General features: G+C 40.0%; 1 protein-coding gene across 1 annotated transcript in view; it reads left to right on the top strand.

The window, feature by feature from the left end:
• The window catches only part of LOC108708009 (SH3 domain-containing kinase-binding protein 1), a 225,220-nt gene extending 200,948 nt beyond the window's left edge, over positions 1–24,272 (top strand). Inside the window, exons 10-18 of the mRNA XM_041581798.1 lie at positions 1,184–1,238; positions 4,859–4,939; positions 6,461–6,623; positions 7,920–8,005; positions 17,445–17,554; positions 19,754–19,882; positions 21,468–21,721; positions 22,095–22,158; positions 23,313–24,272. Coding sequence (XP_041437732.1) covers positions 1,184–1,238; positions 4,859–4,939; positions 6,461–6,623; positions 7,920–8,005; positions 17,445–17,554; positions 19,754–19,882; positions 21,468–21,721; positions 22,095–22,158; positions 23,313–23,354 — 984 coding nt within the window. The 3' untranslated portion in view covers positions 23,355–24,272. The remainder of the gene's footprint in view (positions 1–1,183; positions 1,239–4,858; positions 4,940–6,460; positions 6,624–7,919; positions 8,006–17,444; positions 17,555–19,753; positions 19,883–21,467; positions 21,722–22,094; positions 22,159–23,312) is intronic.
• The last annotated feature ends 1,905 nt before the right edge of the window (positions 24,273–26,177 follow it).

The raw sequence follows: 26,177 nt of genomic DNA, 5'->3' as shown, positions 1-26,177 counted from the left end.
TTGCATAACTGGGAAGTTAAAGGTATTAACAGTAGAAAACAGTGACTTGTGAGTAGCAGCAAAGTCATTTGGCAAACAGTGACAGACCTATGTATTTGTATTCTCATCAGCATTACTGGTATTCTTAATTGGCTTCCTCTATTAATGGTTTCATTCATTTTTATATTGATAATCACACAGCTAATTCTCCCTAAAGTATTATATACAAGGCACATGGGTTCCCAGATCTATCCTTGTTTCTTATGTAGAGAACAAGCCCTCTGGATTTCCACAAGATAGTGAAGAAATGGCGTAACTAGATGTTACTGGATACATTAATTTCAGGGCCCTCAAGACTACCAGAAGTTGATGGTTTTACTGATATACATTAGAATCGGTGTAACTTGCAGAGAGGCAGATACCACAACTGGGGGGGGGGGTTGTGGGGGATCTGCATCCATGTGAATTGACCCACCATTTTGCTTGTGTTGCGGTTCACCAGGGTCAACTGGGGGGCAGAGACCCACCAGGGCTGCAGTCTCAGGGCCCCCCACTGGTGTGCCCTGCTGCGCCATATGTGCGCACGTGCTTGGGCGTGCGTTGGAAAGCACCTGCTTTGAGACCACTGGGAGCAACATCCAAGGGGTTGGTGAACAACACGGTACTCACGAGCCACTGGTTGGGGATCACTGATGTAGATGGACAGTAAGGAGAGCTGAAGTATAATACAAGAACTTCATCTCCTCCAGAATACCCCACAGATCATTTATAGGAAACCCTCCCAAATAGTTCAATTTTAAACTCGTATCCTAATTTTTTAGGTCAATGACCTGTTTTTACAGGGATGTTTTCAGGCATTTTTTGCCCACAGAAATTGCAATATCCCCACTGGTGGCAAATCCATGTTCCAATGTCCCAACAATACTCACAGAGACAAGTAACAGGAGTGGTACTTGGTAGCCTCTCAGCAGCAATCTACTGTAAAGAATTCATTTTATTCCCTTTATTTTACAACTGTATTTAAACAGAGTCAGAGAGATTAATTGCTTTCCATTTTACATATGCTTAATATGACATACATGCGGTAATTGGATCTCTTACGAATGTAGCTCAAAGTATTTTCAGGTTATTACCTATATTTATTGTGTATAGCAAACTAATATGTATTCTTTTTTTTTCTCTTTTTTGTGTTTTTGTTCCACAGAGACCGAAGAAGCCTCCTCCTCCATCAGCTCCCAGTACCAAATCAGGCACAAGTGGTGAGTAGTAGACATGGAGAGGCTTCCCCTCATCTGTGATATTGTCCCATTGGTGAAACACAGCAGCTCACAGAAACTCTTGCCTTCTCTCCAGCCTAAGCCCAAAGTGTATTCATTTGTCTCAGCAAAATCATCTAAATGCTTTAAAAATATCTGAAGTCCAGCAGCATAAATCTGTACTTAAACACATAACCTTCTACAGTCCTTCCCACTCTTCATTACCTTCATCCTCAGTTGATGCTTGCGATGTTGTTCTCACCACTACAAAAATGATTATTTAGTGAGGGTGCAGGCATAACCATAATATTACATTATATTCATAGGAGGTGGAGAAAGTAATCAGATTACCAGTAAACCTAAAAATCCTTGGCACAATGGACTCTGCTGTGTTTTTCACTATCTTACAGACAAACAAACGGGTTGTTTATACAGAGCTCTTTATCTCTTTTCAAATTAGCTCAATTGCTTACAGGGAGAGGGTTGTAGTAAGTGCAAACACAAAACATATGCATTAGTGCTTTGTAATTTTATAAAATAAGAAAATGTGCATTTCAGTAAAGGAGAAGGAAAGTATTTTCACACTTGGGGGTGCCAAGTGTTAGGCATCCCCAAGTAAATGTATTTACTTACCTGAAACCCCAGGGATGGTGCTCCTATCAGCAGAAAACTGCACCGGCCCAGGGTTATTCCATTGAGCACCACAGAGAGATCCTCTTCCGGCTTCTTCTTTCTTCAAAATTTCCTGGGCAGACGCAAGTGCAGTAGAATGAAACAGACGACTTTTTCGTTAAAGTTCAGCTTTTCACTCTAATGCGCATGGACTGCCGCGAGAAGAAAGAAGAAGCCAAAAGAGAAGCGGTCCATGGTGCTCGCTGGAATAACCCGGTGTAGTTTTACTGGGGGTGCATATTTGCTTCGAAATATGTTGGCGCTATATAAATAATAATAAAATAATACCTTATAACAAAAGGTTCTGCTATACAGTGGCAGCTGTAATTCTGTTAATAGTGGGCATATGCCATCTAGTGGAGATTTAACATTATAAATTAAAGACAAACTAACCCTTTTTTAATCAAACACTGTAGAATTATTCTGAATCTATGTATTATCATTCAAATGCTGTAGCTTTAGCCCAAATTTGTGCTTTTATTCTGACTTCAACTTTAACCTGTATCCATGGTTTGCTAATTCTGGTAAAGGTATGGGACCTTTTATACAGAATGCTTGGGACCTGGAGTTTTCCGGGTTAACGGATCTTTCCGAAATTTAGATCTTCATTCCTAAAGTCTACTAGAAAATAATGTAAACATTAAATAAACCCAATAGGCTGGTTTTACTTCTAATAAGGATTAATTCTATTTTAGTCGGGATTAAGTACAAGGTACTGCTTTATTATTACAGAGAAAAAGGAAATAATCCTTAAAATGTGGCTTATTTGAATATAATAGTCAATGGGTGACGGCCTTTCCGTAATTCACAGCTTTCTGGATACCAGGTTTCCAGATAATGGATCCCTTACCTGTACTTCAGTTTTTTAATCAATGTGGTCATTTAACATTATGGGGCAGATTTATTAATAATCAAGTTGTTTCCCACAAAAATTTGAGTTTTTCGAGGTAATTTTTTTTTTGGTCAAAATTAAATTTTTTGGGTTAAAAAAAAATAAATAAAAAAATAAATAAAAATAATAAAAATGTATTATACCCCAACCCTGGGAATAGCTATCTAAAACCTGTCAAGGTCATGTAGAAGTCAGAGGTCCCTTGAACCATTTGAAGATGTTAATAGCCTTCTTGATTTCTAGATTTTTTTAATTTTTTTATTTTTTCAGAGGGTTTTGCTTGAAAACTCCATCAGTTCAGGTTTTCGAGTTGTTAACTCCGAACTCGCTGATTTGGTTTTTTTCCATTCGTTTTTTCTTAAATAATTAAACCATTGTTGTGAGTTCATTTGAGGTGTAAAAATTCTAACATTCAACATTTGATAAATACCCTTTTTTAAATCCTAACTCTATGTATAATTATTCAACCAATGCAGCTTTAGCCCAAATCTGTGCTTTTATATGTTTTTATTCGGACTTCAGCTTTAGCCTGTATCTATGGTTTGCTAATTCTGCTACTGCGATTTTAATGTATAGTATGTAGTTATATTAATTATCTTTTAAAATTTCCTGATTGCAAAAACAAAGACATTTTTAAGATATAACCCCAGTAAATCCCAGAAATAAGGACACACAGACGATGAACGTTCTATAGAGTAAACTCACCACTTTGTTTTGTGTGTCCAGGTGCACATGCCCCAACTTAGAGGAGTATTCCATATTCAGACCATACAAAATTCAGGCTGGCACAAACAGGACCGCAGTCGATTTCTGCAGTTTAGTTGTTTATTAAAAAGTCGAAACACCCATAAATTAGTGCAAAAAGCCTTATTTGTTTTGTGCCTTCAGGGGGCACTTAGCCATAGGCTTTTGGCACTAATATAAAGGTGCTTTGACTTTTTAATAAACGACTAAACAGAAGAAATCAACTCTGGTGCAGTTTGTGCTAGCCTGACTTTTGTATGGTCTGAACAGGACCCCAGTATCATTCACTTAGACCTCCCCTTCATAGGGACAGGGTGTGGCTAGGAGATGAAGCATACACGTTCTATGAAATTGGTTTTAGCTCATCTTTTTCCCCACAATGCTTGTTTACCTGTGAGCCCAAATGTGTGTTGCTCATTCTCTCTATTAAACTGGTAACACCTTACTGGATGTGGCAGCAGGAGACAAATACATTTGTGGGCCACTATAAACTATGCCAGAGCTTTTGAGCACCATGAGCAAAGGGATACTTATCACTTTTAAAAGAAAGATTTTGTGACAGTGCACTGTTTGTGACATCTAGCAAATACAAGTTTCCAATCGGGTCCCAATAGTACGTAGTGAATCCTGATTTTGTTCCAACAGATGGCCGCAGCCCCCCCCCCATATAAGAATGCATGGAAAGAAAAGGAGCTGGGGGTAGTGGATAGACCAGCACCTAGAGCAGACTTGTCAATTCACATTTTTTGGGGGAGTTACCCTGTTTTGGCCCTGCTCCACCTGGTCACTTATAGTAACAGCCCTATTTCCCACTCTGTAATTTGTAAAAAAAAAAGAAAATTGATGTTGATCCCTGCCATTTACACCATGTAACGTGTAGCACATGAAGGAAGGCATTCTGGCCAAGTATATAAGTATATATTTCCATATATTCGTATTGGTGAAGGGGCTGTGTTAGTATCTTATTTTAAATTATTTGTAGCAGGGGAATGAGGTGGGATTACACTATTAGTTTAGGAGGAGGGGAGACAAAATCAGCCTAGGGCAGCAAAAAATTTAATGCTGTCCCTGAAGAAGCAATTAAACCTGTGCATCTTGTTAGAGCTCCTTTGAATTGTCAGTAAGCTGTATAAGTAGATTATCTCATCTACATCTAGGTGCCTTGGCTAACCTCTTTCCAGTCCGTTGCCTGCGCTGTTCTGTAATTCCAAGGCCGTCTGCACAGCATTGCTTTATTTCCTTATTTCTCACCCAGCAATAAATCCACTAAGGCATTCCATATATTTTAACTTCATGTGTCCCTGCCCTGTCTCAGGTACCTCAGAGAGAAAACAGGACATCAGGAAAATACCCCCAGAGAGACCAGAAACACTGCCACAGAGGCCAGACGAGAAAGGTAAGGACGTTCTTTTGGGGTTTCCCCTCTACTATATTTAGTAGAGGGGAAGATGCACAAACACAGGTTCAAATTTGCAGTAATGCAGAAACTTTTAGTTACCTGTTCCTAATTTTATTTGTATAGCTTAACTGTACTAAACTGCATTAGTTAAAAAAATGACACACTTTAGTGCACATACAGACAATTGTTTTTAGTCTTGTTGTTGTGGTGCAGCTAAATGTGATGGAAAGGTAAATCCAAACATCACAGAAAAATAAAAGCAATTGAATATGGTCTCAAAATGTTCCTCTTTAATGGCACACATGGGATTTACAAAAGACCCTTGTCAATGTGCTCTTAGGGCTATTCCACACGGGGAGATAGCCTTGCGTTTGCGGTCGCGGCGACAAAGCGCCGCGCCAGTCGCCGCGACCGGCGCAGGCGACAGTTTTGTATGGGCGCCTATGTAAAAACGCCTGTGCTAACCACACGAGGCGATGCGCTTTTCAACAGTCGCCTGAAAATGCCTCGCCAGGCTTTTTCAGGCGACTGTTGAAAAGCGCATCGCCTCGTGTGGTTAGCACAGGCGCCCATACAAAACTGTCGCCTGCGCCGGTCGCGGCGACTGGCGCGGCGCTTTGTCGCCGCGACCGCAAACGCAGGGCTATCTCCCCGTGTGGACTAGCCCTTATGCTGTTTAATGGAAAGCACCCGTTGTGTTGCACATGGAGCATTCCTGTGCATTCCCCAGGACCCTTTTCAATATTATTAGGAACGGTGATAGGAGAATGGGGGTGTTTATCTGTTGTATGGAAGTAGTGGATGAAATACCCATGTGTCATTACCTTAAGCAGGTTCAGTACAAGCATCTGAGATAACTTAGGACTCAGATAAGATATACAGAAGAACCGCCATTTTACGTTTTTCAGGGGGTCACGAAAAAAATATGTAAAATCAGGGAAATATGTTAAAGTAACTTTTTCTTCAAGTACTGGAAGGATATTCGCACAGGAGTCCGTTTTATCTAGATACAATATTTACTGTGTTTATAACAAGGGTTAAGCATTGCAGTGTTAATCTTACACCATGAGGGGCATGTGCAAGGCCTCTCTGTCAGTCACATACACAACCTAAAGCAATACGTGATTGGTGCAGGACTGTATAAGGGGCAGGTTAATTGCAACTGACCATTTACAGGCAGAACCATGGCAAAATATACATCTGGTTAGTATTTTAAACCTCTTTATTTCACAAATAATAACAAACATAGAGGGAAAAGAGCAGTTTTTGGAAACATCAGGACAAAATTTTGATGTAAAATCTGGGAAAACATTACTTAAAATCAGGGAAATGCACCCATTGAAATGCATTATAAATTGGTGGGACCACAAATAAAAAATGTAGAATGTGGGAAAACTTAAATCGAGGTTTCACTGTAGTCATAAGACTGATACACAACACGTGTGCAAGAGCAGCAAACACACAAAGCTTTATGGTACCGCTGTCATAATCTAATCTATATTGTATGCTATTTTAAAGAAAGGAGCGATAGAGATCACAAAGTGGCAGATCCACTGAAGCACTCAGTACCCGCTATACCTCCAAAGAAGCCTCGTCCTCCTAAGACTAACTCTTTAAGTAGACCTGGAACACTGCCCCCACGAAGACCAGAAAGACCGGCAGGTCCTGTAACTCACGGAAGGTTAGTCACCGACTCTTGATTTTATAGGACTGAAAAGGCAAATGTAGTCAAGCGCTGTCTTTTTTAATTGTTTTTATCCAGTTACTGAGTTACTGACCGTATACATTCTGATTTTAGCTGCCAACTTAGCCCTTCTTAGACCGTTTATTGGGAAAACAGGCGGCCTGTCTGATTGATATCTGGCTAAGGATCTTCCAGATGTCTATCAGAGAGGTTTAAAAGATGCAAGGACCCCATCAGACTCTATTGGTAGCCAGTGACTTCTCACTCATGCCAATAGGAAGCATTACTCACACCAGCTCACATCTGACTGATTATGATCTGATAGGATTTTGAAATAGTTAGGGAATTGGCACACAATTGTACACACAAGACTAGATGCTCCTGTTGGCGGCGGCATTTTGTACTTAGAGCAGCTGATGCCATGTTTTCTGACACATTAAATTCAGCGGATATGTTAATTAAATTAAAATCATTATGATCTGGTTGAATTGACATTGGAAGCCTGTTTGTGTGCAGCCATCTCCTTTCCATGACCTTGTGGCAAATCAGCCTGTGTAACGTTAGCCTGCTTGTAATTATAACAAGTTGTACGAGGACTTAAAATTCCTTTCTGTAATATCTTTTACACCTCTCCATCAATTGCAGAACTTGCCACAGCCAAGATGTCTAAAGTTATCATTTGCTTGGCATGTAATTTTATTTCTAGTATAAAATGTCTTTTTATAGGGAAGGATAAGCTTTTCGTCAGTGGCACAGGCTACTCAGGCCACCAAAATGTATTTCATAAATGTTTCCATCTGAAAAGGGGCAAATATAAAATAATAGCTACACCCAAAATAAATAATAGATATATCCAAATAACAAAAGGCCTCTAGATGTTGTCTTAATGACTGTACCTCGGCAAAAAGCAGAATTAATAAATCATTTTTAAATATTATACTTCGTGCTCACAAGATGATTGTTTATCATTTGTACATATTTTGTTCCCCAGATGATACTGTTTAGCCTGGGTTTACTGGATTAGTGAAAGCCTCTCAGAGCTCTATTATAGGTAGAAGTTGCATGAATCGCTTAAATTAGGCATTAATTGCAGATTAAAATAGCTCTATTGCATTCATAGATATTATCCCCCTTACTAAACACAGATGACTAGTGGCGGCCCTCTGTGCCTGTATAGTAAATATGCTGATAAGAATTTGTGGCTAAATGTGGTTGCAGAGCTGGGGTGGAGTGGGGTATACCATGTTATAATTCAGTATCAACAATTTTGGCTTATTTATGTTTTTGCCACAGGAGTGAAAGTCCAAAGTCAGATGTGGGAATCAATACAGTGTCCAGTACGCCTGAACGAGACCCCTCCGATAAAAGCAATGACATTGGTAAGTCTTAGAGATGTTCCTGTCTGGTTATAAATAACAACAGGGTCCCTGCTCAGGACATACTGATAGATTCATATGTTGCTTAAAGGGATTCTGTCATTATTTTTATCACTGTTGTACACTCTGTAACATGCTTTTTGGAAGGTTATGGGGATTCCGGGGTGCCAGAAATCATTGCCTCTATTGTATATCATTTGGGACTAAGGTATTTGGGGTGTCACTGCCATATGCTCACTGCATAATGTAGTTAGGATCTAAAGTTGTAATAAATCACTGTACCATTATATATAGATATGTCCTTCCCTGATACAAGTGAATTCAGGCTAAAGGCACATGGGGCAGTTTTTCATCAGTGTATTTTAGCTGGCAGAGAAACGTCCAAATGAGCTAGCACACGGGCCGATTCGGGGAGATTTAGTCGCCTGGCGACTAATAGCCTCTTCTGCGGGGTGACAATCTCCCCGAACTGCCTTCCCCCTGCCTTTCGTCTGCTATAATGCGAAAACGGCAGCGCCAATACTCTCGCGGCACTTCGATTTCCGAAATCGAATCGCCGCAAGGGCATTGACGTTTTCGCATCATAGCAGGGGGAAGGCAGTTTGGGGAGATTGTCGCCCCGCAGAAGAGGCAATTAGTTTCCAGGCGACTAAATCTCCCCGAATCTGCCTGTGTGCTTGAACCCTAAAGCAGCCCCTGCCAGTTTCTGCTGCAAATTGAAGCTGCCTGACAATTCCAGTCACTGTTCAATCATCCCAAAAATCTATTAAAGCATTTTAATAAGCATGTGTACTAGCAATGTAAGTCATTAGGGCTGTAGGTCAGGCCAGCTAAAATGCCCCATTGTCACTCCTGATAATACTCCTGAGTGACTTAACATGGAGCAGTGAAGGTCGAACCTTCCGAGAGGTGACAGGGGTAGGTTCGACCTTCACTGCTCCATGTTAAGTCACTCAGGAGTATTATTATACTTTTACAATTACTGTAAAGATTATTCCACAGCACATTTCATATTATCAAATGCTGTGACAGTGGAATAATCTTTACAGTAATTGTGGGATTCTACAAGTAATTTAAATATCAGTATAATACACAAGAGCCATGAATATCCTGTAAAATATATATATATATATTGCTTAACAATGTCATCGGTTATAATTGGAGCTTAGTGATGTTATTCATGTCACATGACTCACTGAAACTCATGTATTATAATAAATAAAGTCACCCGGAGTTCCTTGACCTGAGTTCCTTTGGCCTCGTGATTTTATATGGTCATGGAACTCCTCGGTAACTTATATCCTTTTATTTTACAAGAGGGGGTACATATATACAATTCATATATTTTAGAGACTGCCACTGAAACCAATGCAAAGGTATTTTTGAGAGATTTGTCGCCTATACAAAGTGCAGCTTTTCCATGTGACATCACCCTAAAGTGAATGGGAGGCAGTTTGGACAGTTTTGCCTGTTTCCCCAGTCACTAAAATACACAGGGTTTCTCCACCAGCAGTGATTTGAAAAACAGATTTCAGTAAAGAATTCAACATCTAGTGCAAGGCATAGGGTGCAGTATTCAGGAGCCCAGTACTTCATGTCTGACTTTAGCCCTGCCTGGACTTGTTTGGTTCAGAGGGTGAGCCAAATTAGGATGATCCAATCATTTGCCCCATGTCAGCAATCAAATCAGAATAGAGGTGTACACCTATTGAGACCACACAGGAGTTTTACAATTGTCCCATGGGTTTCTTGTCCTTACTGACAAGGTTTCCCTTGGACAGTTCATCGTTTTTGCTAAGCACTCCAGACAATAAGAGACCAAGCCAGCAGCAAATGTCAGCCATTATAAGCCTCGCTTATCTTTGTGCAGCACATGCAGACAAACAGAACTCTGGGACATATTTCAGATAATTTGTGCACTATAACATGACCCTCATCTAGGGTTGCCACCTTTTCTGGAAAAAAATTCCGGCCTTCCTATATACTGTATTTTTTTCCCCTATTAATAACATTAGGATCAACCATCATTTTTACCGACTAGGCAGGTAAAATACCGGCCAGGTGGCAACCCTACCCTCATCACATAGAACATTGCTTATTTCTGTCTTTTGCTTGGAAATGTGAAGGGCCTGGAACACTGTAAACGTAGTATAAAAATAAGTCTTCTCTACCTCATTTCATTGCCATATTGTGTTTGGGAAGTTTTTACAACTGTGGGAAACCTAATATTATGCAGCCATATCTGTTTGTATGTGCCAATCAGAGCATTGGAATGTTTACGTGTTTGAAGTTAGTCAAGCCTTAGGCTGAGTTGCACCCGGCGTGTCTGAGTTCTTCAGTGTAAACAAACCAGGTCAGATTTGCCATTTGTCTCTAATGTCATCTGCTCAAGTCAGTCAGCTGAACAACAGCCGCTCTGTTGCTGTGGAGTTACGAGCTGCAGCTCATTTCTTCCCTTTCTGCCAGGTAAGATTTTATAACCTCATATCGACTGAGTGCTAAATATCTGTAAAGCGAAGACCCTCGCGCTAGCGGTGCGTCATGTACAAAGAACGGGGCGAGACGTCAGGCTCCCCAGCTGCAAAAACAACTGCTTTGTCTATTCCCTCTTAGAACTGCCTGCTGTATCTGGGCCTTATAGTTATAGTTTGTTGAGATTGGAAATATATACTGTATGCAGCCCCTTTAAATAATGACCAATTGCAACCTACAAGCTTGTGTAGATTATCTGCTGCATTTTCTGTATACATTTCAAGTAACTAAAACTCAAAACTGTAAAAAGAATTTTGTTTTTATTTGGTAATGGATAATATGACAATAAATGCAGTTTAAGAGGAGTGGATGTGGCTTAAATGTGACAAAGAAATAATGGCTGTCCACTCACGCATTTTTTCTTTATTAGTACAGAATAAGTTCTAAATTTAGCCCAATATTAGCCATTATACATGAGTGAGTGTCAGTGGGGAACAAGGGACAGAGACAAGGTCACAGTACTGGATCTGCTGCTCTGTTTCTCTGGAGTAGTAATTGGTAGCACTAAATTGGTGCTCTTATACTGCAGATCCTTGATGTGCTGCTGGTTATCAGTCATTAAGGAAAAGTTCATTTAATATTGGAAACATTAACCCACACACTAAGATCACATTAGGATCAAGTGCCAGTTAACCTTCTAGCGTGTTTGTGGGAGGAAACCCACACAGAACTGAGATGAACATACAAACACTTTTGCCGCCATGGCTGGAATCAAATCCAGCTCCCCAGCACTGCAAAGTAGCAATCCTAACCCGGAACCACTGCGCTGCCTGAGGGCTTCTGCAAAACAAGACTTATAAGAGTTGTTTATGAAAAGTAGCACAATTGCACATACTTTAAGGGGAAAGATGTAAGCAAAATGGTGCAGCTTTAGACATTATTCACATAGGTACTTACACAGCCCTGTATACTTGCACCAAAACATTGTTTGCTTTTCTAAGGTGCATAGTGTCCATGCAGATGCAAGGGAGCCCTGAAATTAACCCTTGCCTTGATGAGACATTACTTCCAGGGCTTCTCTTACTCACCTTTACTTTATAAAGGCACACTTTGGCTGATCTAAAATGATGCCATTTGCACCCCACTGAGAAAAACATTTGTGCAATGTGTGAGCAGTTTAATAAAGGCAATATATGTTGCAGAGAAGGCTGCTTGGTAGATGCAAACTACCATTGTACTGCGGGCAGTCAATATGGCGATATAATTGTGTTTCAGTGCTTTGCACTCTCCATGGAGGAATTGTTTGAGTATGTAATGTTTTTAATTTGGATTGCATTGAAACTCAGTACTCCCTGACCAAAGTTGATGAAGAATGAAATAAGCAAAACTTTCTCCACACTGCCTTAGCTTATCAGGAATGCATCAAATCCTCTTCTGGTAACACCGCTATCCCAACATCTATTAGTCAATTACAAATGAGGAGAGCACTCCGAGGTAGCAAAAAATGCTGTGGTTGTGTTTATTCAAGGCTACTACACGACATGTTTGGGGTCATTACATACCCTTTCTCAAGTGTGATGAAGAATGAATTGGTTGCTGTCGTTTGTTAATAATTCATTCTGGAATTGGCTAATCTCCCTTTAAACACAGGTGCTTCCTCATGCACTTACATTCCTGCAGTTGACTTTTACATGGCTTATACGTTTTTCGACTATGGCCTATGATTACGTATCTGTGAAATACGAAACACGTCAGGATACTGATGATTTTAACACATTGAAATAAACTTCAACATTTTATTCCTACGAGCATTGTCCGGAGTGCTTGCCGATTTTTTTCTGCACAATTAGCCTGACTGGTCTGATTTGTATTTACATTTGTGTTTAAAGTTTTAAACCTATAGGCACGGGCCATTCTTCCCAGGCGTGAAATTTGCAATACCAGTTGCTTTAGTCATCTAGTTGTTGGGCCACTCCCTACAGGTCAGTTGAGTTTCATTTTTTCACACGTGCTGCTCGAATAGACTAGACACCAATGCATAACAGGCTTACATGCTTGTGAAACAAGTACAAAACATACTATACGTCAGTGTAATGGTATTTGTGAGCTGTGATCATTCTGGTGTTGTTTGCAAAGCAAATCTTCCATCTGACAGTTGTGGTCCTTACAACTTACAGTGACGTGGAAGGGGTTTGGGGTGTATATGGACATGGTTTGGGTACATCAGGCCATCAACATTCTTATTAGTCTATATCATAATATTTGAATAAAATTTAGGTGTATTTTGAATATACGTATGGTGCTCCAATATTCAAAACATTTAAACAGATTGATGGATTCAAGTACCCATTCACATACCCCAAATCTGTGTCATCTGTATTTTCCTCTGCCAGTAGGACAATCCCCACAGTTTGGTTTGCAGTTGAAAATATCTGCAGATCCTGCGTTTCCTTTATTTTCCATGTTTTTGTTTCATGCTGTTCTCTCTGTGTCTCTTTAGAGTGCCATGACTGATGTACCTTATTAAGTGACACTTTTCTATTCATTTTCCCACCAAGCTTTCCTCAATTAAATCTCTTTACCATGGGTAACTACTCTTCTTCACTTGATGAGGGTAAGACTTCTCTGCTCCAGCCTTAGGTCTTGAATGCATGTAAATAATGGCAACTCTCCATCCCCACACTCAGTGTTTGTACTGCTGCGTGTTCCCTTGGGCACTGCACTCGGCATCACATGTACTAATCAGAGTGGCAGCACCTATGTGTGCACCTATGCATTGAAGCGTGCATCAATTAGCCAGGAAAGGACATGTTAGGCTAACAGCAGTAACTATTAAGACAAGATCGTACAATCATTCCAATACGTAGTGGTTAAACTCAATCAATAGCATAGTGAATATAAACAATGTTTTAGGGTTGGATTTCAGCCATGCTTCATGAGACACTTGACGTCCATCCATAACGCGAGGCTTGGGGTAGTACTGCATAGTCTACACCAGGGGTCCCCAAAGTTTTTTACCCATGAGTCAAATGTAAAAAAAAATTGGGGAGCAACATGATCATGCAAAAAGTTCCTGGGGATGCCAAATAAGGCCTGTGATTGGCTATTGGTTAGCCCCTATATGGACTGGCTGCCTATAGTAGGCTCTTTTTGGCAGTACACAAGGTTTTGATGCAAAAAATTCTAATTGTATTACCAGGCCTTTCAGATTCAGAACATATCAAAGCAGCACTCTTCTGACCAATAGGTGCCCCAGATGATCAGTAATATATATTTAAATCTCACAATACCAATTAGGAGAAGTGGAAGGAATAGTACTGCACTAAGTGAGCGGATTGCTGGCTTTATTGTGACTTGTAGAGATTAGTGTTCTGGAGTATGACAATATCATTAACAATATTAACTAATAATCTAAGGCCAAGGTTACACTAAGTGGATTGTCTGTTTTCCTCCGCAGGCATTTATTCTAGAGGTGGAAGAAAGTGGATCCACTCTTATGCACACACCTCATAGCTCCAATGGTAGGCCGTTGTCTGCCTGTGTGGAGTTACATGGAGTGCATATCAGAGCAAATACACAAATGCATACATTTTAGTGCTAATATCCACTCCATGTAGCTCCACACCAGTCCAACTCTGGGCCTGTTATTTGAGCTATGGAGGTGTTCACATATTAGTAGATCCGCTTTCCTCTGTCTCCAGAAAAAAGGCCTGTGGAGGAAAATGGACAACACACTTAGTGTGCCCCGGGCCCTTATGCATTTAATCCATTGTTGTGCTGTTTTCTAACTCAATTGGAGTGTGCATGCAGTGATGCTAAAATGAATAAAAGCACTCCCTTAGTCTGCCCCTTTCTGCAGACTTTGCCCACTACTTGTACACTACTAATATATGTATTATTATTATTATTATTATTAATAACACATATCTATTATAATGGAAACTTTTAATAGGTTTATAAATCTTTTTGACTTATTTGTGGTGCAACATGATCTAAGAACACTGTAACTGTATATAGTGGGTATTTGCACAAATGACAGAAATGGCAATTCCCAGTGTAACTTCAAGCAGGTCTGCGCTTGTGTTTTATTCACAGCAGAGTTTTTCACACAACAGGGCACTTTTCAATTTCATATGCAAACAAATTATTCTTCTAAAACCCCGAACAGATGCACATTCTGAATATCTAGGACACCTGCTGTCTGAAAGTGCCTCAGCCACTAGGGCAACACAATCCAGTAGTTAAATATTTCACCCAGACTTTTGCCATTTCACCTCTAAGCTGCACCAGCCTTGCAGTGCTGGGGTCTTGAGTTTGATTCCAGCCAGAGCATTCTTTTGTGGGTTTTCTGTGTGTACTTCAGAATGCCAACACATACAGATTAAGTGACTCCTAGTGTGTGAATGTGATAGGGAGCTTTGATTGTAAGCTCCACTGGGGCAGGGACTGATGTGGATCATAAACTCTGCAGAATATGTCAGTGCTATATAAATAAAGGGCAATAATGATCATGTACAAAGTATCTCCTAGTGCTTCTATTGTATACTGACAATGACACAATTCCACTATGTATTCCGCTATGTATTAATTTGGAACCTATGCTAGGTTCCACATTACCATAGCACCCATGAATTGATTTGAATAACAGACTGGAAAAATAATAGAAGAGGGCCTGAATAGAAATATGAGCAAAAAAGTGGCAATAACAATAAATGTGTAGCCTTACAGAGCATTTGTTTTTAGATGGGGTCAGTGACCCCCATGTAAAAGCTGTAAACAGTCAGAAGAAAAAGGCAAATACTGTAAATAAAAAACTATAAAAATTTATTAATGTAGACCAATTCAAAAGTTGCTTAGAATTAGCCGTTTTACAACATACTAAATGTTAACTTGAAGGTGAACCACCCCATTAAATATATAGTGTCCCTGTCAAGGTATAATTTACTCTATTTATTTCTGTTTTGATCAAAGGCTAACAAGGTACAATAACCCTGTACTAGATACTGGCAGAATGGATATCTGTTGAAGCATTCATGGCGCTACACTGGGCTTGGGGTCATTGTTGCGCCCGTTCAAAACCCAGTATACTGAAATGACAGTTGCAGAAAGACAGGGAAATAGGAATTTTAAACCCTATTTTTTTCTATGTATTTATTTAAAGGCCCCTTTTCATTCCCTTTAATATGTGAGATTATAGAAGTTATTATAGAAACATTATTTCTTGGTCCTCGTAGACAACAAACAAAATATCTTGCTGTAGAGGATGCTGTAGAAAAGAAGGCTTAAATGCACTCCCGTTAGTAGTTCCTTTAGACACGAGGGCTGTAATTTTTCTTTACTTTTCTGGCTGTGACCTGTATTGTGTAAGTAGCTCCAGGCCTTGGTTTCCGAAAAACTCCCAACGCTAATGACTCCCCTCTCGACACTATAATGTTCCGGGATGGGCCTGACCTTAAGGGAGGCTTGTGCTCCTAGCTACGGGTATCAGGCTATATTCTGGTGGGCCCAGGCCCTAGTGGTCCCTGCTCTAGGTATAGTCCCATCAACTTTTATCTACAACAAACATGTTTAAAGGAGAAGGAAAGCTACCAAGGCAGTTTATTGCCTATAGATTAGCCACAATAGTGCAAGCTATAACACTATATTTTTTCTGCAGAATTCTTTACCATACCTGAGTAAACAGCCCTAGAAGCTCTCTCTGTATGTTTAGGATATCAGCTGCCATATTAGCTTTTCCTGCTTTTCAGCGACTTGAAGGGGGGCTACATGGTACATATCTGTTCAGTGAGTTTGTAATTGATCCTCCGCATTCAGCTCAGATTCAAAAGCAACAGGTATGACCCATGTGGCCCCCCCTCAAGTCTCTGATTGGTTACTGCTTGGTAACCAGGGTAACCAGTCAGTGTAAACCAAGAGAGCTGAAAAGCAGGAAGTAGTGTTCTGGCTATTATGTTAGACATCCAGTCGCTCCAGCGTTTATACATTTTTGCCTAATTAACTATATTAGGAACATTTTTTATTTTGCACAGCCTATCTAATTGCCCAGTTTTTATTTTCACACTGAACTGTTCCTTTAAGCCAGTTTTAAGATGAATCTTCCAATTCTTTTATCAGCACATTTATATAGTAAATTAAATGTATACAAGTAATGAATGGCTATGCTTTCATAGATCATCGATTGTAAAGTCAATTAAGTTAAAAGTGTGCTGTTAAATTACTAGGCCATACTGGGAAATGTGGCAAAACTTAGATTTTGTTATTGAGTTGGGCAGAGAATCACTCATGATTAGGAAATGTCCTTGGTGCTAAGGACGCAGTATTATAATGTGTATCATTTACGAACATGAGAATTACTTGTTTCTTGTGCTTTTATACAGGACCTGGAACTCTAAGGTGATATCATCAATACCAGGGAGAACATTGTTTTTTATAATACAAAAGCTTCAGTGAGACACATGCAATTATATCACTAAGTAATATATATATATATTTTTACGGTGGAGAAAAGCAATGTGTGTTTAATTCTAGGTGGTCATTAACTTTGTTCAGAAGTGGCACAACACTTTATATGTATTGTATTATTTCTAGGGATGCACCGAATCCACTATTTTGGATTCGGCCAAACCCCCGAATCCTTCGTGAAAGATTCGGGCAAATACTGAATCCTAATTTGCATATGAAAATTAGGGGTCGAAAGGGGAAACCCTTTTTTACTTGTTTTGTGACAAAAAGTCATGCGTTTTCCCTGCCCACCCCTAATTTGCATATGCAAATTAGGATTCGGATCCGGTTCTGCCGGGCAGAAGGATTCGGCCGAATCCTGCTGAATAAAAGCATTCGGTGCATCCCTGGTTATTTCCAACTTGATAAATACTGATCATACTAAAACCTTGTGTATCCTATCTTGTCCTGTCGTTATGCTTAATATATAGCATAAATCTGACTGCAGGCATTGCTTTTTATCTTGCAGATGTAGAAGGTTTTGATTCAGTTGTGACAGTGGGAGAAAAACTAAGTCATCCGACTGCATCAAGACCTAAATCCAGTGGTAGACGTCCTCCATCCCAGTCACTGACATCGGTATGTCTTTCCCTTCTGTATAGTAATAGTGAAGGTCCTGTTGTATTGTAGCTGGGCAACCAGACTATATTATATCATATAATCATATTCTTTCTGTATAGTCTATGAGTATGCAAAGCTGCGCCTCACTGGAGACACCATCTGCATATTCATCTACACCTGTAACTCTTAACATAGAAACTCTGGTTGAGCTGCTGAGGCAACAGCCATATATTAGCAATTTAAAACTACTAATATCTAAAACAAGGCTTAAAATGTAAATTGCACAAGTTGCGAGAAGCGTACCTTTTGGGGCTATAGATGCACTTTCAGTTTCAAATTAATCATGGTGCAGTTTTTACATGGCCAAATTGTGTTTTTACAAAGGTGTTTAGAATCCTCCAGGTTGGGACTGTATAAAACTTTTACGTTAAGTCAGCAAACATAGCTTGCCTGCTGTATTCACAAAATGCCAATGGGAACTCTGACAGAGATTTCTTCACAACTATTGCCTGCTAAGAACAAGCTGTAATGGAAGGTACTTCCGCTCCTTGCTGAAGCTGGTACCTATGGGGATGGAAGGAAATGTTCGGGGTCGGACTGTGGCTCCAGTTTCAGGGCCCTCCTCCGGACCGACAACCCCGGCAACGCGCAAGCGCGCTCGCAATGTGGTTTTGCCGTGACTGGCCCCTATAGGGGAGGTCTCAGCTGGGGGAAGAAAACCAGCGCAGGGTGTGGATCTGGGCCCTGGAAGTGTTCCTGAATACTACTTTGTGACTTCATGCATTCCAAGTGTACTGGTCTTTTCATGCATATGTACCTCACACTAAAAACCTTTGTAATACAGATTATGCATCACAAGATAAATATTCTCATGCAATTCTCCTACAAGTTGAATGGTCCAGGTACTGAAACTTATAATAGGTTAAACTGGGTAGAAAAAAGACCTTTCAGCCCTTCCAAATAATCCTCAGTGCACATAACTCAATGCATATGTCTATACAAACCTATACTGACCTACCTTATACACTCTCATATATAAACTATATACTGTCAGTAAAAAAACAAAAAAAGAGCCTATGATTAAGGGAATTGATCCCAAAACGCATTAGGCCTTTCCCAGCAGTTTTGCCAAAATAAATTTTGTCCAGAAGTGCCGTCTATTTGCTGAATTTTGTCGTTATAAACTATATATACCAATGTCTACACTAATTGTAGATTTTAGTATCACAATAGCCTATGGTATTATGTTTCTCCAAGAAAACCTTTAAAGGAATTAATAAAATCTGCCATCATCAACATCACTGTGAAGAACCACCTCTGCTGCTTCAAATAAATGCTCTGTTCCCCTAGTCTAGGGATCCCCAACCTTTTGAACCGGGAGCAACATTCAAAGTAAAAGGAGTTGGGAGCAACACAAACATGAAAATGTTCTTGGGTGCCAAATAAGTTCTGTGATTGGCCATTTGGTAGCCCCTATGCGGATTGTCAACCTACATTGAGGCTCTGTTTGGCAGTACACCTGGTTTTTATGAAACCAAACTTGCCTCCAAGCCTGGAATTCAAAATAAGCTCCTGCTTTGAGGTCACTGGGAGCAACATCCAAGGGTTGGAGACCAACATGTTACTCACAAGCTACTGGTTGGGATCTCTGCTCTAGTCTAAGGGTGGCCTCCGTTGTGTTGATCCTTTTTATGGAAAAAGATCCCAAACCACTGGTCTTGTAAAGAGTAATCATGTCTCAACAGCCTAACCTAATAATTGAAACTCTTGCATCTCTTTAACCAATTTAGTTGCACGTCTCTGCACTCTCTCCAGCTCATTAATATATGTCTGGATGCCAAAACACTTCACTCCAAACTCAAATTGAGGCTTTACCAGGGACCCACAAATAGTAAACATTTTGTTTTCATCCTTTGAGTCAATGCCCTTTAACAGTAGTCTAATACGGCAGCTGGTTTCACTTGCAGGATTAGGCACAGACTTCTGCTAGTATTCCTGCCAAACCAGTACTAAAGCTGTCAACATTCACCTTTAATTACAGTAATACTTGTACTATGCAGCACCGCATTGCCAGCCCCCTGTATTTTGTTTTATTCAAGATTATGAGCATTTCCAATGGGTCCGATAGAAAGAAGATAATGGTCACAGATATACAATATATACAGTATATTAAAGCAGGATGAAATATTCACAATATATTTTTTCTACATTTTGCAGTCTTCCCTATCTAGTCCAGATTTCTTTGATTCCCCAAGCCCAGAGGAAGAGAAGGATGAACTTGCAGCCTTGGCACAGAGAGCAATAGAGGCTTCCAAGAAAACATCTAGATCTGCCACAACATCACAAGTAAGTGAAATTCTACATGCTGTCCCCATCGCTTTAATTAGTGCTAGCCTTTCTCTACTTACATAGGATAGGTACCAGCCTTCCCACAAAGGGAAACTGTTTTTATAGGCTTGTTCTAGATTTAGGGTATACCTTGTATCATATTCTGGAACCCCCCGGCCAATGTACCTATAGTCTGTCGCTTAAATGGATCACTATTCTTCTCCCCAAACACACTTATTTTCTTGCTCCCAATTGGTGTGTGTGTGTTTGGGGAGAGTGACAGAAATCCATTTGAGGGACAGAGAGATTTGTTTCAAGTTATGGTATAAAGCATCTCTTCTCATTCAGTTGCAGCAATTTGGTCTTCATGGCCCTAAACATTCTCTTGCTTCCCATGTGCATTTCACAGCCTGTTTTCATGTGGCTGTACATTTGGTGTAGGTCTGTCTTTGGGGAGAGCTATAGCAATTTATTTGAGGCATAGAGAGACACCAACATATCCCTATTTATGGTATTAGGCTCCAGTCTCGGCCCTACAAACTCATCTTTCTCTCCCAGTACACTGTATACATATTTGGTTGTTATAAAGGCATTAGGTGTCATATAATACCCATGGATAAACTAGATATAATGTATGCTGTTTTCTAATTGGATTTTTATTCATTGTTATTAAAAAATGTTTTAATTGAGTGGGTTGGCAGCCTGTTTCCTAATTATCACGCATGCTGTTAGTGTGCCGGTACTTTATTTAAGGACTACTTTTTGTTTAATCTTCTTGAACTTATGCCAACTTTTGGAAAGTGCAGACGACATAGTAACAAACCTTAAAGGAATAGGCCATGCAAAGAATAGCCACTCCCAGCTCACCGTCTGTATTTGTAGATCCTGCACAGTCCTCAGGCTTCCCCAATAGCTCAAATGTACTCCTCAAGGTTTGGACAGCAGCACATAATCCAATTATAGTAAAATAATAGTCTGTATTGGCTCCACCTTAAATACAGGCAAGAGGATCAAGGTCTGGCGCATTTGGTTCAGTTATGCGTTTAATCATAGGCAACAATAAGGCCTTGATACTCTTGCCTGTTTTTAATGTGGAGCCAATAAAGACTATTATTTATATAATATTATGTGCTGCTGTCCAAACTTTGAGCAGTTATAAACATTACTTGGGCTGGAAAAGACAAACTTCAATCAAGTTCATTGTTGGCAGTTTGTGCCCTCTTTGTAAACAGATACATAATTACACACGCACACAATAACACACACACAACACGCACATACATACAACAACAACTATGCAATACATACAACACACACAACTATGCAAATACATACAAACACACAACAACTATGAACCTTTCATTAAAATTGTACTACACATTACACAATGATTTTAGACACATATACCAAGGTTAGCCCTAAGATATTAGGGCTTATAATTATAAACATGAGAATTACTTGTTAATACACTCGATTTTTCGATGCACTCAATGCAGTGTTGCATTGTGGGTAAAAGGCATTACAATTTCAATCTGGACTTAGTCCACTTTTCATGGCTTTTGACAGAAGGGCAGAACTAAAGAGAATTCTACTTATTTCCCAGATGCCAGATCACAGAACTGTTTTGCCACCCAAGCCAGGAGGCTTGATTGCCAGTGTCAGTTTTTCTCATGGGGCATCTGGAGCACCATCAGCATTCCATACAGTTGCCGCTGGCAGCCACCGGTCGAACTCTCCATCCTTCTCTAGTGCAGAAACAAGACAGAAAGCTGATCATAGTCAGTCGCCGTTAGAAGAGTTACAGTCACAGGTCAAGGAGCTGAGATCTATCATTGAAACCATGAAAGACCAACAGAAGTAAGTTCCCCTTTTTACTAATTCTCCTGCTTAAAGGGACACTGACTTTTATTCTGTATAGGTCAGGACCTATATATGTATGTCATATAAAAGTTATTTTGTTTGCCTGTGCCTGCTAAGCTTTCTTATGTCCTTGAGTCTCCTTGTTCAATCAGTCCTGATCTCTTACAGTAGGATTTCTGTCTTCATTTTTAGCTCTCCCCGTACAGGAATTTCTTCCATTAAGCAGGTGTCTCAGTGTCTCATTTTCAGGCATCCCATGCTCTCTCCTTGACCCTAATAGGAACTTGGTCACTTTCCATTTTGCTTTGCGTTGAAGAAATCACGTGACTCCATGTATATTGTTTTTAAAAACATGCTATTTGTGTTACAGGAAGGAGATCAAACAACTTCTTTCTGAACTAGATGAAGAGAAAAAGATACGACTGAGATTACAGGTGAGTTCTTATAGGAAACCTTGTGACTGTGTGTATTTTAATGGTTACTGCACTTGTTGCTTTTGCTAAGGGGGTCTGGCACTTCTGATTGTTCTCCTAGAAATGCCACTATAGCCCCTGTAGTAGTAGCCAAGTCTCCCACTTTTTGACTTTCCCCTAAAATAAAAACCTAAAAATAAAAAGCCAATTTTGGGAGTTTTAAACTTGAAAGCAAATTGCAGATGAAGCTTGGTCCCTGCGTAGGATGTATTATGAAGTGGTAGAACTCTTGATGAATCAGATGCAGGTATGTGTGGGACTGGCCGGACTGGGAATGACTTTGATGTAGTTGGCCAGCTTGAGTGTATTGCGATGTATGGACAAACAATCCCTATTTTGTTTAAAGTTAAGCCATTTTTTAGTAGGTTAAGGCTCAAGTATCAGTGTCCTTAATATATTGCTAATGGGTTGAGTGCAGAGGACTCTTGTATTTGTCTGTATGAATGTTGTGGTCACAGCCTCATTGCACCCCTGCTTAATGGTTTAAAAATTATTGGTGAGCACAACATTCCCTTTTTTGCTATAAAATAAAAACCTTATATTGACTATGCTGAAAAATCTAACAGGTCTAACATGCATTGCTGCTTTTGTCCCTTTAAAGACTAAAAAGATAATTTACTGAGACACAGGGGCAACATTTCACCCCGTAGAGCTCATTGTAAACTCATTTGTGTCTGGGATCAAGCTTCAGTCTGCACTTTGCGCCAGATAAAAATATGAATAATGCACACTTTGCCTTATTCTGCTGGCCATTGTGAATACAGTGTTGCTGTAGTACCAGCACCCGACCCTAACCGGGCTTGGCTTTTCCATTTAAAGGCCTACACCCGCCCCGCAAGGACGTCACTATAAATGGAGGAGCGCAAAGCCAGCAGTTTTAGTTTGCGGGCAGGGAAGATTAGATGTGGCAGCTAACCCAAACCCGCCCAACTCATGGGTAAACCAATGGGTCCCGGGCCGGCCCGCACATCACTAGTGCAGATCTGCTTGAAAAAAAATCAACTTGGATGCATTGACATGTACAAAAGCTGTGCATTGCATTGTAACTATGGCCTCTTGCAGTGTTGTGATATATTCCTCTCTGAAATACAATGTCTTCTTTCCCTCCTCTGTAGATGGACGTCAATGAGATTAAGAAATCTCTACAATCCAAATAAGACGATGAACAAAGAGAAGGTGTCATTGTATCCGCTGCAAGTCCTCGAATGAAACTTGTCCTAACCCATCAGCCAACAGAACTTGGTGCCAAATGTCTTCAGATTTGCCTCAAACAAGCGGAAAGCACAACAGCAGCAGCTCCACCTATCAGAGACTCCTTTGTGATATTTATAATGTGGCACATGTGACAACTTTATTTCCAGCTCGTGCTGAAGTGTTCCTCCTTAACCGCTCGGGTGCCAGAGGGAACTGCATGGTATTGCTCCCAGTCTGTCTGGTGCTCCGGCGCAGAGAGAGAACTGCTAATGAATAAACTCAGGCAGTGCACTTCAGAGTGGTACTTTTTACTGACGATATTTTTTTCCATGAATAAAATGTATTTCAGATTGTCTGTTTACAAGCTTTATAAGTTCTATGTTTCTTGTGTACGACTTTTATGCCCCTCCCTCCCCAAGATCCTTCCATTTGTACGGACTGTAGTCATGTGGGTTTTGTTGTTCTTTTGCTTTACCAGCTTGGAATTCGGGGTTATTTTATTATTATTATTATTATTATTATAGACATATGCAAATTGCAGCCCATGGGAAAATGCTGAAAGCGCTTCTGAAATGTATTTAACTGTGTGTAAAAAAGACTGGACCTTAAAATGCTTTGTGCCTTTCTATTTGCCTAAAGCAGAGTTGCAAAAAAAAAAAAGTATTTACAGTTTATTGTAAAAGAGCGGATAGTGAGTGTTCAGCGAGCCGGTGGGTGGTGGAAAGGCCCATCCCCAGTATTATGTGGGTACAGCAGTAATGTCAGTGGGACCCCCTGATTCCCTTCAATGCCTGAAGGGCCTTTGTAGCAAATAGTCATAGCAATAGTCCAAATAGCCAAATTTCACACTTAATGCAATAAAAAACATTTGATCTTCTCAATCTGTTATTCCTAGCATTTCTAATTATGGACTTTAGTGTTTCTCCATCCAAATTCTTCATATAAGAAAATCAATCCCTCTATATTGTCCTTTTCGCACTGTTAAAGAACTGAACTGTAGTCACACCAAGAGAATCCAGCACTGAGTTACACTAGTTACACGCTGGCTGCTAAGATTTTGCTCATTGATGACATCACTGTCGGCTCAATTACAGGGTCACACTGTGGTGACATTAACCTGATGACATCAGCACAGTTATAATACACTGGGGCGTAAAGTTGTCCCATTCTGTTGATCACAATTTTTCTATTTATGCCGACCTGTCAACTCTCCCGGGGTTTTTTTAGAGTCCACTACTGATGTAGAAGTGGGTATGGGGGGGGGGCAAAGATCGTGGTTAGTGTTTGACTAGGACATGCTCTGGGCAAGGCCAAATATCACCCAGATCAGAAGAGGTGGACGTCTCTGTGAAAGCTTTTCTGAAATATTCTGAAAACTTTTTGCCAGACCCTGGCAGCTGGTATCTATTGTCACCCCTTAATTTCCGACAAAACGTCCAAAAGTTGCCTTCCTGCCGACATTCATGTAAATTACCAGTGGAAATAAGATGTATTACTTTCCATACGCGTCCTGAATATTTTTTCCCACTGCCAGTTGGAGGAGATTAAGCGCATCTGCCAATATTCTAGAATCATTTTTATGCTGTGTAAGTGTAGTCTAATGCAATTTTATGGGAGATTCCTTCAACCCAGACAATTTTATTTCAAATCATAAAATACCTGAAAAATTTCCTGGAACCTCAAGTTTTTTTTTTCACTGACCAATGAATGTGGAAAGGAAAGGGGATTCTTTGCCGACCTTTGATTGATCGGCCAATGTGGTTTTGTATTTGGTTCCCAATGTTGCCCTTTAATATCATGGATACCTGCAATCATTTGGATTTAATTAAATGAAATCTTCAGAAGTTCTCCATGGGTATTTACTGGGCTCAGTTTACTTTAAGCAACCTCTGCAAACTGCTCAGCTGCCGGAAACTTGGGACATACTGATAAACTGGCAGATCTAACCGGCAACTATGGGATTGCATTGGCTCCACAACTCCACAAGCAAAAGGACGCTCATTACCAGAAGTGTGGGCACAAAATGGCCTGTCAAGTGATCAGTGTTCTGACTTTTATTTCTATTCAATGCATTTTACTTTTCTTGTGATTTAAGAGATTATATGATATATATATACAGCCAGGTGCAGGTGTGATCTCTGGCACCCAAGAGTGTAATTAGGGAGGGCAATACATTTTTTTTTAAAATAAAATTCCACCTTTTTACATTCTGTCTTTTAATGAGAAACTTGAATAATTAATGTTGTTCTTCTGTCAAAATAGTATTCAAGGTTTTTGCCCCTTTTCCCTCCCTGATAGGTGCATGCACATGTGTTGGGGTAACCCTGATTAAACATGAAGTGTTTATACTTTTTTCAGACACACACAAGAAACAAAAGTATTCATCCACAATTTCAGGCGAAGCAACAATAAATGAGCAAAAATGAAAAAGTCTTAACCCCTGCAATATGTTGACTTGTCCTTTGAACATGACTTTGTAGTACCCAAGTTGTAAATGTAACTTTGTCCCCATTACCTTTGCCTCTTTCTGAATAAAATAGTCATGTCCTGAATAAATGTAAATTACCGTAAATCACAAGACTTAAATTTAGTTATCTAGAGTTTTTATATTTCAGTTTGTAAGTTAGAATCACAGCTCCTGCATGTAGCAAGACAAGTCAATTAATGTAGATGTTGGTATATATAGTTTCAGTGGGTGTGTGTAGTTATGGGTGCTGGGATATATTTGGAGGGGTTGAGCTTGATGAGCTGACAAGTGATTAATTAAAGGGAAAGCCTTGGTTTGT

The sequence above is a fragment of the Xenopus laevis genome, chromosome 2L (assembly GCF_017654675.1).
Source record: "Xenopus laevis strain J_2021 chromosome 2L, Xenopus_laevis_v10.1, whole genome shotgun sequence".
Lineage (NCBI taxonomy): Eukaryota > Metazoa > Chordata > Amphibia > Anura > Pipidae > Xenopus > Xenopus laevis.
Note: the sequence above shows the minus strand (reverse complement) of the source record. Positions and strands in the feature narration are given on the sequence as shown.